This window comes from Tursiops truncatus, chromosome X (genome assembly GCF_011762595.2).
Source record: "Tursiops truncatus isolate mTurTru1 chromosome X, mTurTru1.mat.Y, whole genome shotgun sequence".
NCBI lineage: Eukaryota > Metazoa > Chordata > Mammalia > Artiodactyla > Delphinidae > Tursiops > Tursiops truncatus.
In genome coordinates this window covers 65,763,241-65,782,715 of record NC_047055.1, presented here as the reverse complement: position 1 = coordinate 65,782,715, position 19,475 = coordinate 65,763,241, and the positions used below count along the sequence as shown (strand labels likewise).

The 19,475-nt window shown below is 36.3% G+C and overlaps 1 protein-coding gene across 1 annotated transcript in view; it reads right to left on the bottom strand.

The window, feature by feature from the left end:
• ATRX (ATRX chromatin remodeler) overlaps nucleotides 1–19,475 on the bottom strand; it is a 247,901-nt gene that overhangs the window by 28,871 nt on the left and 199,555 nt on the right. Inside the window, 2 exon segments of the mRNA XM_073799062.1 lie at nucleotides 7,793–7,987; nucleotides 8,606–8,783. Coding sequence (XP_073655163.1) covers nucleotides 7,793–7,987; nucleotides 8,606–8,783 — 373 coding nt within the window.

The following is a 19,475-nucleotide window of genomic DNA, read 5'->3' as shown; positions in this document are numbered from 1 at the left end:
AACTCTGCCAGCAAGACAATTCATTTGTGTTGATGTTTCCATTAGCAGTGATTTGTAAAACAGCTTGCCTGAGTTAGGGAGGTTGCCATTTAGGGCCATCATTGGTACCATGACCTCTTTAACCCAAATGTTCTCCCTAAAATACTTGTTGACTTTGGCTCCTTAGTTTTTCCTGTGTTATAAGGTGATACAATCAAAGTTAAGACACAAAACAGCACTGTTAAAAATCATGTCAGTCTATTAACATGTATTTATTTTGTAGTTTGAGAAAGCATACTAGAAGCAACCCTTCAGTTTTAAAAATTACTACACTGGTATCACAGCTGGCTGTGAGGCAGACAATTCCTTTAAAGTTTTATGTATTATTTAAGGGGGAAAATCCTTGAATGTTAGAAAAAGTAACAGTTTGTAGTCAAATGCATGCTAACATCACTGGAAGTGATTATCAATGTCTAGTAATTAAATATTATCATATTCCCTCTTCTTTATTATAATTGATCTCTAAGGGAGTTAAAGCCTCAAATACCTATCTCTTCTGCAGCCTAGCTGGGATTATTGCCTCTGGCCTCTAAATGATAGTCTTCTACTGATCTGTCATATGTCAAGCTAAACCTTCTAAGGATCAGGACCTCATATGACTCCTCTGAAATTCCACAAATTTAAGTCTATACTGGTTTCAGAGAAATGAACCAAGTATAATGGCAATATTAATGACGATTATGGAAACAAAAATAGCAGCTAACATTTGAGCAATTACTATGTGCTAGGCAGTGTGCTCTACATGGATTATCTCTTCTGTGAGGTAGGTACTACTGTTTTCTTATCTTCTTAAGGGAAGTGGGGCTTGGAAAGCTTATGTGGCTTGTCTAAAATTACACCCAAAAAAGGGTGATTGGCAGGTTACTTGCAAAAGGGACAGGGCTTAAACCATTTGCTCTTTTTACTGGGCATCAACCATCCCAGCAAATACTGAATAGGAGACTTTTACAACCTACAAAGAAATGGTAGAATTAAAACAATTTTTCTAGAGTTTAGCATGATTTCTGGTGGTCTGTTCTTATTCAGATGAATAATAATCATTTTTATGCTAGTGAATACAAATATAGAAACAATACTAAAACTTGTAGTAAATAATAAACGTACTAAACTTGTGATAAAAGAGGCAGAGAAGTAGGAGATAATGACATCAAACTTCATATATGCTTCAATTATGAGCATAGCTCCTTAGAGGTACATGTCAACAAAAATTGGGTTCATGTGCCACCATGCGGTTAATATGCTATAGGTTATTAATACTCACCCTACAATTAAATGGGTCCTTTCGAACCTTTATTCTTAAAGGTAAATGCATGCAACTTCCTGAAATAGGTTGATTAGCTATTTTATACTTCACATCAAATTATTTTAATGGAGTATATTTCTCTCTAATGTTAAGAATGACAAAGGTAAAACCTTATACTACCATCTGCTGGCTAATAAAACTGCACAATAACACCTCTGTTCAGTAAACTATGCTATGAGGTATTAAAACTTGAATGAAGGATTAAAGACAAAGGGACAAAATTGTACACAACATCAGGGTAGAGGAAGTAAAGCCTCACTTTAGGTACTTTAATTTAAATCCCCATTTTGTTTTCCCTATAATTATCAACATGCAGTCCATATTTAAAAAGACATAGGTAGTAAATGCTGGAAAAGGGAAGTGCAAAAAAAATTTCTATGCCAATTTTACTGACTTTTGTTTTCTTACTAAAGGGTACAGAGCTTAGGCTGTATACCCACTGAAGCATATTACGGAAAATGACCTTGACCAAGATTTTTATCTCTGATATCTATATAATTCATAAGTTTATTACCAGAAGAGGTACTTTCCCCTAACATAATTTACATAAACGTTAACAGAGGTCAGATATTACTTTAATATTAAAAAAACAAACAGTTAAGAATCAGTCACCAAATCTTTATCACTAGAAACTTGTGTTAAAGTATTTATCAGTTTAGGTCATGTTGAAGTTTCAAAATGTCTGAGGAACATTATTACCCTGAACAACTGAAGAAATGCACAGACATTTGGTAGCCATGATACAGGAGACCCTAAAATCAATATATTTTAAAATACGGTTCCACAGAACTACAAGACCATTATATTTCAAAAAGGAAAAAGCGACAACACCAACAACAGCAAGAAACCAATGAGGGGATATAACAATATAATTCATGGGGTGTAGTGATGAATAGAGCTGAGATAGCTGATTGAATATAGAACTGAAGACATGAATTAAAGCTCCAATTCTCTTCCTTTTACATACCTGATTCATTTCAATTTTACTGCTTGCAAAAGTAAGTCAAATTCTAACACCGATTTTCAATGATATATGGATCAATATGGAACAATAAAAAATACAGTTAAATATCACTATAAAGGTGACTAAAAAGGCCATATAAAAGTGTTAATACTGCTTTATTCACTATGGATGAAAGAAAAGGAGCAAGTACAGTTCTTGCCTTTAAAGAACTTCAGAGATAAAAAGACAAGAAAAAGTCAAGTGGTTAATAAACTGAGATAGTAAATCTAATTAGAAAGTGAAGAAGTAAAAGAAAGTAAACAAGAACAGAAATACAGAAGAGGAGTTATATAATAATGACTTTAAAAGGAAGTGATGAGGCAGAAAGAGATAATCACATATCAAGTAAGTTGAAAATGAATACTTTTTCAAAGGACAAAGAAAAGTTAACTCAAAAAGGCATGCAACTTAATCATTATTTAGATAATAGCAAGTTAAGGGGGAAGTGAAAATGTACCATTTTTAGCAGTCTTTCATCTTAAAAAATATGTATAAAAGGGCAGGTGTTTGCAATTGTACTATAACATAGTAGGAACCAACTTTGAAATGTCTTTAAATAAGAGCAGGTTCAAACACCAAGAAATCCTTCACGGCAAATATAAAAAACATCTACTTGTACCCATTTCAGAGAGAACTAATTTTCAAAATCCCATTAAAGGAAATGAAAATCAAATAGTATTGGGCAAAGTTAAATGAAATTCTAAATACAAGCCCAGGGAACAAAATTAACATTTATTGAGTACCTACATCATGCCTGGTACTTCTCTATCCCCATTGCTACCACCTTACTCCAGGCCTGCATTACCTCTCTCATGCGGATCATTTTAATAGCATACTAACAAGTATCTTATCCATTTTCTTTTCTCCAATCCATCCTGCACACTGACACCCAAAGTGATTTTTCTAAAATGAAAATTTGATGTTGGTCTTTTGTTTAAAATCATTAAATAGATCCCACAGCCTGTAACACAATGTCCAAGCTCTCTAACTTCTACGATCTGATTCCCATCTACCTTTCCAGTCTTTCTCTCGCCTCTTCCCATGCCCACCCTTATACTCTACACCCCTATCTCCTTACACGCCATTATTTATTTTTAACTACCTGAGGTTCCTAAAACTTGCAATGCTGTTTTATGCACATGTTTCTTTTTTTCTGCTCCTCCCCTTGAAGGGCCTTCATCTTTTGCCCTCATAGCGATGCACAGAGCTACCATGTCTATTTTCAACATCAGTTCAAGTCCCCTAATGTCAGCTCCCCATCCCCAACTTTTCCAAGAAAGAACTGAATATTCCTTCCTGTACAGGGTGCCTATACAGATTTCTATTACAGGACCCATAATTTTTATTGTTACGGTATGTTTATTTAGACTGTAGGCTCCTTGTGAGCAGGAACCTAGTCTTATTTACCAAAGTATCCTTACTAACCAGCACAATAATTGGCACATCACAGGTACCTACAAAGTTTTTAACCAATTAATAAATAAATAAGCTTCATTACTTAGGTTAAAGGTTTTTCACTGCCTACCAAAAGGTATAGTCTATCATCAGTGATTGAGTTCCATCATTTATTTCCTTGAAATGTCTGTTTCACTCCACAATCATCACCTTATTATATGTCCTCATCCTGCATTTTAATGCCACACTAATTTTCCAAAAGCTCACATTCATCATAAAAGAGCCCCATTCATGAACTTACAGTGAATACTATTTTACATCCAAATGCCTCCATTTACCTTTAATGTCTCTCCAAAAGCTGGTCCTACCTTTACTTATCCAATTTCAACTCGTCATCTGGCCAATTTCTTCATCATAGCTTGAGTCTGGTACATAAATTCTTACCCTTTCCTTTCACCCAAACTGTTTCATTCTATATTCACACCTTATTCTTACCTAATCCAATTAAATACTAACCATCACTTATGGGCCAGTCTGATTTTTTTCCATTAAAACTGTACCTGAATGCACCCCCTCCATTTTTTAACCATATGCTATAGCGAATACATTCAGTACCAGTCACATCAGCACTTCATTCTTTTGTTTTTAAGAATGTTACTTTTTTCTCTCCAAGTGGAGAGAAAAATTTACTCCTTCAGGTAAATCTCATATACATCCTATTGTATTTCCTTTTAGATCCCTAACAATTCTTAGTTACTATGATAGTAAGCCATCATTATATGGTACAGTGTTTTAAAAACTTTTTAAAAGCTTTTTTAAAACTAAAAAAGTCCTCTTTTTAAATAAAATATTATGTTGCAGCCCAATACATAAAATTGATAAAAGGAGAGGGACTCTGATCGAAATGGGATGCAGAGCTTGGAGTGCTGCCCATCTGGCCTTCCCCAACTTGCTTAGCCACATGGTAGCCCTGGAGCACCTCTGAAAATCTCCTGAGGATCTTTGGAATACAATTTGAAAACTACTGTGTTCAAGTTCTAGCTCTAACACTTATTGGCCATGTACCCTTGGGTAATCACAAACTCTCTAAGTTTCAATTTCCTGAGATAATGAGTATACGTGAGAAAGGCCTTTGTAAACTTTAAAGCTTTCTATAAATTTGAGGAATTTACAACTTCACAAGCCGTGAGCTAAACTGGTTATATTATACAATCTTAACAATAGTTACATCACCCAATGGTACCGACTGTGAAAGCATTCTATATTTTAAAATCCACCTTTATTTAAAATAAAATAAAGCATTCTAAATATCATCAAATTCTGGGAATCCCAAGTCCTCTGCCTTGTTTCTTGTACTTAGAATTAACTTCCTAATCTCCATTTGGGGGCAATAACGTATAATGATTAAGAGGACATGCTTTTGAGTTGGGCAGACTTGGTTTGAAAGCCAGCTTTACCACTAATTAGGTGTGTAAACTTGGATAAGTTACATAAACCTCCCCAAGCCTTAATTTCCTCATCTCAAAAATGAGAACAGCACTAACAGCTTTTCAGTTGCTGCTAGATTAAGGAAAATAACCTGAACTAATTATTTAGCACAGAGTATGAAACCAGTAAGAAATCAGTAAGTTAACTATTATTTTCCTCTTGGGAAGAGGCGTGGGAGAGTTGAAGCACTTTGCATTAAAGTAGCATTCAATATTCCTTTTCCTTTTTTTCATGGGCAAAGGGTCATAGCACCAAAAACAAAGTACAGTAAGTAAAGTCTATAAATGAAAAAACATGACACCTTTGACAACTCAGAGTGCCAAGTTATAAAACAGATGGTTTCTTTCCAGATATGCTGTAACAATTAAATAGCATTTCTTTACTGCTGGATTTTTTAAATCTTCTTTAAAGCTTAGGCAATGTCTTGCTCTTCTTAATACACCTTCACAATACACCTCAAAGTCAGCAAGCAATCAGTAAATGTTTATTAAATTAAACAGATTTCCTACAATCAGACATTTACCATATAACAAATAACTTCAAAGCAACTATCTCTCTCTCTTTTTTTTTTTTTCAGTACGCGGGCCTCTGACTATTGTGGCCTCTCCCATTGTGGAGCACAGGCTCCGGACGCACAGGCTCAGCGGCTATGGCTCACGGGCCAGCCGCTCCGCGGCATGTGGGATCTTCCCGGACCGGGGCACGAACCCATGTCCCCTGCATTGGCAGGCGGACTCTCAACCACTGTGCCACCAGGGAAGCCCAGCAATTATCTCTATTCAACTTGGAATGGTAGCTTCCTATGAGAAATATTACTAATCATGGGCTATTTCTCATGAAAATTGAAGTTTAAAGTTAAGTTTAATTTTAGGAAAGAGGCTAATTAAATATAAAATCAGTCTCAATTTGAAAAAGGAAACTTCACTATCTTTAAAATTATAAACATAAATGTGTGCAAGTCTTTAAAGAATACTCTTTGCCATACAAAATTAAGTACCTGATAGGAAAGGTATTAGGGATATAAGAGTTAAATAAAACAAGGCAAGTATATACTACGCAGTTTTTTTTTTAAAGTAGAGATATAGGTACCAATATGGAAAGATGTTCAAGAAACATCTAGGTGAAAAGAGCAAGTTGTAAAAGAGTATGTATGGTATGAGCCCATTTGTGTTTGTCTGCTTTTAAAGATACACAAACAAATCTGTTTGTGCACAGAAAATTTTCTGAAGACTATTCAAGACCCCTACTCACATTCTATAATAATATAATTAAGAAAGGAAGCCAAATCACTATCAATTTAGTATTTTGTAACATGGAAAGTGAAATGACTCTTCTTTAAAAAGTATTATAAAAACGATAGATTTTAACCTTCATGTGGCCCTAAGCCATTATCAAAGAGATTTGATAGAGACTGTCACAAAACCTCTTTCCTAAATGCTCTATCAGTAAACTTTAAATGGAAGAAAAGTTCATTGATTACAAAAACAAAATATTTGCTTATATAGACAAAGGACGTTTAAAAAATTTTCCCAAATGCTAAATATTCATGTTACTTTAATTGACTTATATACATTGAAAAATAATTAGAGAAATCACTGATTTATATTAATGTTAGAAATATATTTATTTATATTACCTTTTGTTTTAATTAAATGTTCCAACCATATGAAGAACTAAGATACTGTTGAATTTTCTTTACAAATGACTGAAGTTTGGTAAAGTGACACTGTAACCCAGTAGTTGCTTTCCCAATTCTCTTAACAGCTACATGGAACATTAAGTGCTTAAATTTGAAACCAAGACAACAGGAACAGCACCTCCCCCAATAATCTCCCCCCAAAATTACATTTTAGATAATTAGAATAGGTTTAAATATATAAACTCTTTATTTAGATCAGAGAACATACAGTTTTCTCACATGTTCAGTAGGGTCAAAATGGTATCTACCATATTAAATTTCTATATTAATATTAAATACTGTTTTCTTATCTAAGAACAATGGACCAGAAGACAGATGTAGATACTATTCCTGTCTCTGCCACTTATTAGGTAAAAACTGGGCAAGTCATCGAATGCCTCTGACCCTAAGTTTCCCCATCTATAAAATGAGAGGACTTTCACACTTGGAAATGTGAAAGTCCTACTTACTTTATGACAGTGAAAAATATCAAGCAGGAGACACTTTTATTTGCTGATTCTTAATTGCTATATGACAACAAAAAATGTTAAGGAAGAGACAATTAAATCTCATATATAATTATTAAAATTATGTATGCCCTCTACTGGAGATTATTAAAAGAGAACCATACTATTTCCTTTAAGGTTTCTACTCAGAAACCCTTTTCTGCAGGGCTGAATTTTTTATTTGGCATAAAATATGTGTTTCAGATTATACTATCTTTTGTGGTGTTATGTGGAGAATTGACCTCTCATTTAAATACAGTTTTATTCTCTTTGAAAAATTCTAAAATATAGCCTTAGATGAATAACTTTCATAGTAGGAATAAAATTTCCTTGGTCCACGTTAGTTTCTTTTTTTAAGCTAACAATTTAAAGATGTTTACCTTTGGCAGCATGGGAGTATCCCTTTTCTTCTTCTTTTCTGAATTAGGGTCATCTAACAAGTCTGGCTCAAAGGTATAAAGTTCAGTAAGCTCATTCATGGTAAAATGACGTTCAACTTGCTGTTGATCAACAACTCGAAAAGACAGTGACTGCTTAGTTACTTGCCGATCATAAATCTTATCTTCCATGGTTCCCTTTGCAAAAAAGAATGAACAATATGCAAATAAATAAATTTTGTAAACATGAAACTTAATCATGAAGAAATATAGGTTATTGGTTACTACAAAACAGCAGAACTTCATAGTGATATACTGCCATGAAGCAAATTTTATGTACAATGCTGTTTAATTCATGAGAGAATTAAGATTTTAGGAGGTTACTGATGTAAGAATGCAAGAGAACAGTTTAATTCCTTTCCAATGGAATACAATAAGCTCTCAACAATCACTATAAACTGTCTTTATGTAATTTAAGTCTTACTTTCCATAACTTCAGGACAAAAAATTAATAACTAAAATGCCAATATGATCAGTTCCACCCAATCTTTCAATATTAAAAAGAGAATGTAGGGCTTCCCTGGTGGCACAGTGGTTGAGAGTCCGCCTGCCGATGCAGGGGACAAGGGTTCGTGCCCCGGTCCGGAAGGATCCCACATGCGGTGAAGCGGCTGGGCCTGTGAGTCATGGCCACTGAGCCTCCGTGTCCGGAGCCTGTGCTCCACAATGGGAGAGGCCACAACAGTGAGAGGCCCGTGTACCGAAAAAAAAAAAAAAAAAAAAGAGAGAGAGAGAGAATGTAAATGATAAACCTACCTGAGCTAAGAACCTATATACATACACAGGTTTAGTTTGTCCAAAGCGATAAACTCTGAATATACTCTGGATGTCATAAGATGGATTCCAAGAAGCATCAAATATAATCACTCGATTAGCAGCTACCAGATTAATTCCAAGAGATCCTGCTTTGGTTGAAATGATAAACAAGCGCCCTCTGAAAATGAAAATACAAAATAAATGTTTAGTAATGAGTGCTACACATATATTTATGATATGACTTCTTTATTCTAAGGTAGTTTTATGAACAATCAAGAGTTCAGAGAATTCATTACTCACTCACTGAAAAAAAGACATGTCTAAGGAGTCACATTGATGATTTACATGCACAAGAAGAATCTTACTGCAGTAAAACAAAACAGTCTATTTAGGAATAAAGATAAATATGGAAACCACATGTTTAAAATGTATTCAACGCATTGATAGATTTCTCAGTAAATGTAGAAAATTTACGTACAACTCAAAAAAATATATTCTGTTCACTACTGTTATGAGCACTAACTGCATCAAAATGAAGGGCACTGCCCAAGGCGCTGAGTGTAGTAGCGGAGACTGATATGCAATTACAATATAATGTAACAAATGTAAGAAGAGAAGTTAGATAGATGCTAGGTACTGAGGTAAGAAAAATATGATCAAGTAGACAGAGGGCTCCAGGAAGAATGTATTCAAGAAAAAAAAAGAAACTGATAGATAACCTGCTACGTTGGAACACAAGAATTTATATTTCTCGTTTTTTTTAACATCTTTATTGGAATATAATAGATTTACAAAGTTGTGTTAGTTGGTGCTGGGCAACAAAGTGAACCAGCTAAATGTACACATATATCTCCATATCCCCTCCCTCTTGCGTCTCCCTCCCACCCTCCCTATCCCACTCCTCTAGGTGGTCACAAAGCACCAAGGTGATCTCCTGGTGCTATACGGCTGCTTCCCACTAGCTATCTATTTTACATTTGGTAGTGTATATAAGTCCATGCCACTTTCTCACTTCGTCCCAGCTTACCCTTCCCCCTCCCTGTGTCCTCAAATCCATTCTTTATGTCTGTGTCTTTATTCCTGTCCTGCCCCTATGTTCGTCAGAACCATTTTTTTTTTTTTTTTTTTTTTTGCGGTACTTGGGCCTCTCACTGCTGTGGCCTCTCCCGTTGCGGAGCACCAGCTCCGGATGCGCAGGCTCAGCGGCCATGGCTCACGGGCCCAGCCGCTCCGCGGCACGTGGGATCTTCCCAGACCGGGGCACGAACCCGTGTCCCCTGCATCGGCAGGCGAACTCTCAACCACTGCGCCACCAGGGAAGCCCAGAACCATTTTTTTTTAAGATTCCATATATATGTGTTAGCATAGGGTATTTATTTTTCTCTTTCTGACTCACTTCACTCTGTATGACAGTCTCTAGGTCCATCCACCTCACTACAAATAACTCAATTTCGTTTCGTTTTATGGCTGAGTAATATTCCACTGTATATATGTGCCACATCTTCTTTATCCATTCATCTGTTGATGGACACCTAGGTTGCTTCCATCTCCTGGCTATTGTAAATACTGCTGCAGTGAACATTGTGGTACATTACTCTTCTTGAATTATGGTTTTATCAGGGTATAATGCCCAATAGTGGGATTGCTGGGTCATATGGTAGTTCTATTTTGTTTTTTTAAGGAACCTCCATACTATTCTCCATAGTGGCTGTATCAATTTACATTCCCACCAACAGTGCAAGAGGGTTCCCTTTTCTCCACACCCTCTCCAGCATTTACTGTTTGTAGATTTTTTGATGATGGCCATTCCGACTGGTGTGAGGTGATACCTCATTGTAGTTTTGACTTGCATTTCTCTAATGATTAGTGATGTTGAGCATCCTTTCATGTGTTTGTTGGCAATCTGTGTATCTTCTTTGGAGAAATGGTTATTTAGGTCTTCTGCCCATTTTTGGATTGGGCTGTTTTTTTGATATTGAGCTGCATCAGCTGCTTATAAATTTTGGAGATTAGTCCTTTGTCAGTTGCTTCATTTGCAAATATTTTCTCCCATTCTGAGAGTTGACTTTTTGACTTGTTTATGGTTTCCTTTGATGTGCAAAGATTTTAAATTTCATTAGGTCCCATTTGTTTATTTTCATTTTTATTTCCATGTCTCTAGGAGGTGGGTCAAAAAGGATCTTGCTGTAATTTATGTCATACAGTGTTCTGCCTATGTTTTCCCCTAAGAGTTTTATAATGTCTGGCCTTACATTTAGCTCTTTAATCCATGGTGAGTTTAATTTTTGTGTATGGTGATAGGAAGTGTTCTAATTTCATTCTTTTACATGTAGCTGTCCAGTTTTCCCCAAACCACTTATTGAAGAGGCTGTCTTTTCTCCATTGTATATTCTGGCCTCCTTTATCAAAGATAAAGTGACCATATGTGCGTGGGTTTACCTCTGGGCTTTCTATCCTGTTCCATTGATCCATATGTCTGTTTTTGTGTCAGTACCATACTGTCTTGATTACTGTAGCTTTGTAGTACATTCTGAAGTCAGAGAGCCTGATTCCTCCAGCTCCGTTTTTCTTTCTCAAGATTGTTTTGGCTATTCGGTGTCTTCTGTGTTTCCATAAAAATTGTGAAATTTTTTGTTCCAGTTCTGTGAAAAATGCTATTGGTAGTCTGAAAGGGATTGCACAAATCTGTAGATTGCTTTGGATTATATAGTCATTTTCACAATGTTGATTCTTCCAATTCAAGAACGTGGTATATCTCTCCATCTGTTTGTATCATCTTTAATTTCTTTCATCAGTGTCTTATAGTTTTCTGTCTTATAGTTTTCTGCTACAGGTCTTTTTTCTCCTTAGGTAGGTTTATTCCTAGGTATTTTACTCTTTTGGTTGCAATGGTAAATGGGAATGTTTCCTTAATTTCGCTTTCAGATATTTCATCATTAATGTATAGGAATGCCAGAGATTTCTGTGCATTAATTTTGTATCCTGCTACTTTACCAAATTCGTTGATTAGCTCTAGTAGATTTCTGGTAGCAAATTTCGGATTCTCTATGTATAGTATCATGTCATCCGCAAACACTGAACAGTTTTACTTCTTCTTTTCCGATTTGGATTCCTTTTATTTTTTTTCCTTCTCTGAACGCTGTGCCTAAAGCTTCCAAAACTATGTTAAATAAAAGTGGTGAGAATGGGCAACCTTTTGTTTGTTGGAAGATTTTTAATCACAGTCTCAATTTCAGTGCTTGTGATTGGTCTGTTTATACTTCCTATTTCTTCCTGGGTCAGTCTCAGAAGGTTGTGCTTTCCTTAGAATTTGTCTGTTTCTTCCAGGTTGTCCATTTTATTGGCATATAGTTGCTTGCAGTAATCTCTCATGATCCTTCGTATTTCTGCAGTGTCATTGTGACTTCTCCTTTTCACTTCTAATCCTGTTGATTTGAGTCTTCTCCCTTTTTTTCTTGATGAGTCTGGCTAATGGTTTGTCAATCTGTTTACCTTCTCAAACAACTACCTTTTAGTTTTATTGATCTTTGCTGCTGTTTCATTTCTTTTTCATTTATTTGTGATCTGATTTTTATGATTTCTTTCCTTCTGATAACTTTGGGGTTTTCTTGTTCTTCTTTCTCTAATTGCTTTAGGTGTAAGGTTAGGTTATTTATTTGAGATGTTTCTTGTTTCTTGAGGTAGGATTGTATTGCTATAAACTTCACTCTTAGAACTGCTTTTGCTGCATCCCATAGGTGTTGGGTCATCGTGTTTTCATTGTCATTTGTTTCTAGGTACTTTCTGATTTCCTCTTTGATTTTTTCAGTGATCTCTTGGTTATTTAGTAGTGTACTGTTTAGCCTCCAGGCGTTTGTATTTTTTCCAGTTTTTTCCCTATAATTGATACCTAGTCTCATAGTGTGGTGGTTGGAAAAGATACTTTATATGATTTCAATTTTCTTAAATTTACCAAGGCTAGATTTGTGCCCCAAGATATGATCTATCCTGGAGAATGTTCCATGAGCACTTGAGAAGAAAATGTATTCTGTTCTTTTGGGGTTGAATGTCCTATAAATATCAATTAAGTCCATCTTGTTTAATGTATCATTTAAAGCTTGTGTTTCCTCATTTATTTTCATTTTGGATGATCTATCCATTGGTGAAAGTGGGGTGTTAAAGTCCCCTACTATGATTGTGTTACTGTTGATTTCCCCTTTTATGTCCATTAGCATTTGCCTTATGTATTGAGATGCTCCTATGCTGGGTGCATAAATATTTACAATTGTTATATCTTATTCTTGGATTGATCCCTTGATCATTATGTAGTGTCCTTCTTTGTCTCTTGCAGTAGTCTTTATTTTAAAGTCTATTTTGTCTCATATGAGAATTGTTACTCCAGCTTTCTTGTGATTCCCATTTGCATGGAATATCTCTTTCCATACCCTCATTTTCAGTCTGTATGTGTCCCTAGGTCTGAAGTGGGTCTCTTGTAGATAGCATATATATGGGTCTTGTTTTTTAATCCATTCAGCCAGTCTATGTCGTTTGGTGGGAGCATTTAATCCATTTACATTTAAGATAATTATCAATATGTATGTTCCTATTACCATTTTCTTAATTGTTTTCGGTTTGTTATTGTAGGTCTTTTCCTTCTCTTATGTTTCCTGTCTAGGGAAGTTCCTTTAGCATTTGTTGTAAAGCTGCTTTGGTGGTGCTGAATTCTCTTAGCTTTTGCTTGTCTGTAAAGGTTTTAATTTCTCTGTCAAATCTGAATGAGATCCTTGCTGGGTAGAGTAATCCTGGTTGTAGGTTTTTCCCTCTCATCACTTTAAATATGTCCTGCCACTCCCCTCTGGCTTGCAGAGTTTCTGCTGAAAGATCAGCTGTTAACCTTACAGGCATTCCCATTTATGTTATTTGTTGCTTTTCCCTTGCTGCTTTTTAGATTTTTTTCTTTGTATTTAATTTTTGATAGTTTGATTAATATGTGTCTTGGCGTATTTCTCCTTGGATTTATCCTGTATTGGACTCCCTGCACTTCCTCGACTCGATTGACAATTTCCTTTCCCATATTAAGGAAGTTTTCAACTATAATCTCGCCAAATATTTTCTCAGTCCCTTTCTTTTTCTCTTCTTCTTCTGGGACCCCTATAATTTGAATGTTGGTATATTTAATGTTGTCCCAGAGGTCTCTGAGACTGTTCTCAATTCTTTTCATTCTTTTTTTCTTTTTCAATTTATTTATTTTTGGCTGCATCGGGTCTTCATTGCAGTGTGTGGGCTTCTCATTGAGGTGGCTTCTCTTGTTGTGGAACACGGGCTCTAGGCACACAGGCTTCAGTAGTTGTGCCTTGCGGGCTCTAGAGCGCAGGCTCAGTAGTTGTGGCACACGGGCTTAGTTGCTCCGTGGCCTGTGGGATCTTCCCAGACTAGGGCTCAACCCATGTCCCCTGCATTGGCAGATGGATTCTTAACCGCTGCGCCAAAAGGAAAGCCCCATTCTTTTTTTATTTATTATGATCTGCAGTAGTTATTACCACTATTTTATCTTCCAGGTCACTTATCTGCTCTTCTGCCTCAGTTATTCTGCTATTGATTCCTTCTAGAGAATTTTTTATTTCATTTATTGTGTTGTTCATCATTGTTTGTTTGCTCTTTAGTTCTTCTATGTCCTTGTTAAACGTTTCTTGTATTTTCTCCATTCTGTTTCCCAGATTTTGGATCATCCTTCCTATCATTACTCTGAATTCTTTTTCAGGTAGACTGCCTATTTCCTCTTCATTTGTTTGGTCTGGTGGGTTTTTACCTTGCTCCTTCACCTGCTGCATATTTCTCTGTCATCTCATTTTGCTTAACTAACTGTGTTTGGGGTCTCCTTTTTGAAGGCTGCAGGTGCATAGTTCCTGTTGTTTTTGGTGTTTGCCCCCAGTGGCTACGGTTGGTTCAGTGGCTTGTGTAGGCTGCCTGGTGGAGGGGACTGGTGCCTGTGTTCCAGTGGATGAGGCTGGATCTTGTCTTTCTGGTGGGCAGGACTGTGTCTGGTGGTGTGTTTTGGGGTGTCTGTGACCTTATTATGATTTTAGGCAGTCTCTCTGCTAATGGGTGGGGCTGTGTTCCTGTCTTTCTAGTTATTTGGAATGCGGTGTCCAGCACTGGAGCTTGCTGGTCGCTGAGTGGAGCTGTCTTAGCGTTGAGATGGAGATCTCTGGGAGAGCTCTCACCGATTCATATTATGTGGGGCTGGGAGGGCTCTTGTGGTCCAATGTCCTGAACTTGGTTCTCCCACCTCAGAGGCACAGGCCTGACACCCAGCCGGGGCACGAAGACCCTGTCAGCCACACAGCTTTTTTCTCTTTTCCTTGGTGCTTCGTCTAGTTTCACTTGCTCGTAGACTGTGGCGTGCAGAAGCCTTGCCCTGGGTGCTGCAGACTAGAGTTCCCAGTGTGAAAATCTGAACAGACGTTCTTAATTTTAATGAAGCTCACCTTATCAATCTTTCCTTTTATTGTTAGCAGTTTGTGTGCCCTGTTTATGAAAAATTTCCCACTACAAATCAGGAGAATACTCCATACTGTTTGTCTTATAAAACCTTTATGTTTTAGCTTCAACACTGACATCTATGAACTACTGTGAATTAGTTATCAGGAAAATACAGATTAAGACTATGAAGCCTTATTGCTACATATCTATGACAATGGCTTAAAGAAACAGACACCAGGGGCTTCCCTGGTGGCGCAGTGGTTGGGAGTCCACCTGCCGATGTGGGAGACACGGGTTCGTGCCCTGGTCAGGGAGGATCCCACATGCCGCGGAGCGGCTGGGCCCGTGAGCCATGGCCGCTGAGCCTGCGTGTCCAGAGCCTGTGCTCCGCAATGGGAGAGGCCACAACAGTGAGAGGCCCACGTACCGCAAAAAAAAAAAAAAAAAGAAAAACAGACATCATCAATTGATAGTGAGGACAGATAACAAATGAAACAGGTACTCTACTAGCTGGAGTGCAAATTGGTACTACCTTTTTGGAAAAATGTTTTGGCAGTATAAGCTAAAGCTGAATATGCACATACCTATTACATAGCAATCCCACTTCTAGACATACATACACAACACAAGCACATGAATATGTTTACTCTAAGACAGATATAATTCTTTAAAAGTGTAATCTTGGGACTTCCAATTCTGGAAAGATGGAACAGACATGCTGTTCCCTATTCCTCGCCATAAGTACAGCTAAAATGCCTGGATATTATATATAAAGTGAACATAAGATTTTTCTGAAAAGTGAGGAGAAGGAAGCATACTGGCTTGGGACCTAAGACAGAACATGGCAGTGAGTTCCACAGGCTTTCTTTTTGCCTCATATATTCCAGACTGAGTGTTGAAGAGCCCAGCAATCTGGAAATATCAGCGGGTGCTGTCAAAATAAATCTCCAAGAAAAGTCTTCTCTCTCTAGCAAAAGGACCAAACGAAAGGCAGACTAGTAAGACAGAGAGCATTAAAACAACAACCATTTGACTCCAGTCAAATGGTACAGAAAAAATGCAGTGTACCTCCACCCCTGTCACTAAAGGCTGAGTGGGAAGCCCAAACTTCTACCCTCATGTAGTTGTAACAAGGCATACTGCCAGACAGTGCTGTCAGATACGTTTGAGTTAACCAAGTCCTCCCACCAGCCCAGCAGTGTCAGATAAGACCACATAGGGATCCAGGATATCCACCCCCACCCAGTGGTTATAAGAAAAATCCTCTCCCCCACTACTGGGTTGGTATCAAAGGAGGTCTAGTGGAGAATCAGGAGTTATAACACAACCCATACAGAAGAACAAAATGGAAATTTGAGAACTGAAAAGTACAGTAACAAAAAACTCGATAGATAGGCTCAACAGTAGAATGTAGAGAAGATTCAATGAACTTTGAAAACAGAAGAACAGAAATGACCCAATCTGAATAACAAAAATCAAAAAAAAAAAAAAAAGAAAGAAATAACAGAGACTCTGGGACCTATAGGACTATAATAAAGATGTAACAGTCTTGTCATCAGAGTCCTAAAAGGAGAAGAGAAAAAAAGAACAGGCTATAAAGGTATTCAAAGAAATAACAGCTGAAAATTACCAAAATTTAGCAAGAAACACAAATGTAGAAATTTAAGAAGCTGAATGAAACACAATGTAAAACCAAAGAAATCCATGCCAGGACACACCACAGTCAAACTTCTAAAATCTAAGATAAAGAAAAACTCTTGAAAGAAGTGAGAGAGAAACAGGATCTTAATGACAGGAGAAAAAGCCAATTTGAAAAACAGCAGGTTTTTTAAAAATTAAAATATATCTGACATAATAACTTTGTGTAAAATTAAGGTATACAACATGTTAATTTCATACATTTATATATTGTAATATGATTGCCATTGTAGTGACAACTAAATTCCGAGGTTACATAATTATTTCTTTTTAGTGGTTGGATAAATTAAGTTCTAGCCTCTTAGCAAGTTTGATGATTATAATAAAATATTCTCTGTATCATTAGTTGGTTCAGCCACTATGGAAAACAACATGGAGGTTCCTCAAAAAATTAAAAATAGAACTACCACATTATCCAGCAATTCCACTTCTGGGTATATACGCAAAAGAAATTAATACAGGATGTCAAAGAAATATCTGCACAGTCGTGTTTACTGCAGCATTATTCACAACAGCCAAGATACCAAAACAACCTAAGTGCCCATCAGTGGATGAATGAATGAAAAAGATGTGGGATATATATACAATGGAATATTATTCAGCCAAGAAGGATATCTTGCCATATGTGACAACAGATAAACCATGAGTACATTATGCTAAGTGAGATAAGTGAGACAAAGACAAGGATTTTATGGTATCACTTACATGTAGAATCTAAAAAAGCCAAACTTGTAAAAATAGCCAGTTTTAAGAAATCATGGAGGCTAGGAGGAAGTGGCACATTTTTCAAGTGCTAAAAGAAGAGAACTGCCAACGCAGAATTCTATACCCAGTTAAGATATTCTTCAAAAATGATGGGAAAATCAACAAATTGTCAAAGAAGGGTACTCAGAAAATTTGTTGCCAGTAGATCTGCCCTAAAAGAATGGCTAAAGGAAGTTCTCTTCTTTTTTTTTTAAAAAGGAAATTATAAAAGAAATATGAAACATTAGGAAGGAGGAAACAAAAATGAAAAGAACAAAAATTATGAGTGAATAAAATAGATTTTCCTTCTCTTAAGTTTTCTAAATTATATTTGATGGTTGAAGAAAAAATTATTATGGTTCCTAATCTATTTATGTAAAGAAAACATTTAAGATAATTATAAAGGGGAAAAAAAGGAGCAAAGGTTTCTACACTTCAGTCAAAATGGTAAAATGATGACACCAGTAGACTATGATCAGTTATGTACATATAATACTTAGAACAACCACTATAAAAGTTATACAAAGATACACTAAAAAACATTATAGAGGAATCAAAATGGAATTCCAGAAATTGTAAAAGTAACCCACAGGAAGGGTAGGAAAAGAAATCAGAAGCAAAAGAAAACAGAATGAAATAGAACAAACTGAACAAAAACTAAAATGGCAGCCTCAGGTTCTGTATTAAATGTACATGGTTGTACACCTGAAACTAATATAATGTTATATGCCAATTATACCTCAGTAAAAAAAATTGTAAATGGTCTATATGCACCATTTAAAAGAAAGAGATTAACAGAATGGGTAAAAAAAAAAAATAATGCAACCATACGCTGTCTACAAGAAACTCACTTCAAATATAACAAAATAGGTAGGTTGAAAGTAAAAGGATGAAAAAAGATATAACAAGTAAACATCAATCAAAATAAAGGAGTGGCTATATTAGCATGAAATAAAGTATGTTTCAGACCAAAGAAAATTATAAGTAATAGTGAGGGACATAAATGTGTATACAGTAAACAACAGAGCTGAAAATATGAGAAGTAAAAACCTTGAGAAACAGACAAATCCACAATTATAGTTGGAGGTTTCAAACCTCCTCTCTCAAAAATCAATAACCAACTGGACATAAAGAAGAATACAACAACCCCATTAAATAACAGGATCTGATCAACATTTATAGGAAACTCTGGTCAACAACTGCAAAAAATACATTGTTTTCAAGGGCCCATGTATGATATACCAAGATGTTCTATATCTTGATCCATTAAACAAAAAATAACAAAGTTAAAAACTGAAATCATAGAGTATATTCTCTGAACAGAACTGAATCAAACTAGAAATCAGTAACAGAAAAATAATAGAAATCTCCAAATGCTTGGAAATTAAACAGTATACTTCTAGCTATGACTCAAAATAGAAGTCTCAAAAGAAAAAATACACTGAACTGAACGGAAATGAAAATAAAACACATCAAAATTTGTATGCCAGCTAAAGCAGTGCTGAAAGGGAAATTTACAACACTAAATGCTTATATTAGAAAAGAGGAAAAGTCTTAAATGAGTAATTTGAGGTTCCACCTCAAGGAAGTAGAAAACGAGCAAACTAAGTCAAAACAAGATGAAACTGAAAACAGAAAGAAAAAATAGAGAAAATCAATTAAATAAAAAGCTGGTTCTTTGAAAAGATGAATAAAATTGACAAACCTCTAGCAAGACTGACAAAAACAAGAGAATACACAATTACCAATACCATGAATGAAACAGAAGCTATCACTATAGATCCTAAAGCTATCAAAAGGATAATAAGGGGGGGTTCCCTGGTGGCGCAGTGGTTGAGAGTCCGCCTGCCGATGCAGGGGACACGGGTTCATGCCCCGGTCTGGGAAGATCCCACATGCCGCGGAGCGGCTGGGCTCGTGAGCCATGGACACTGAGCCTGTGCGTCCGGAGCCTGTGCTCCGCAAC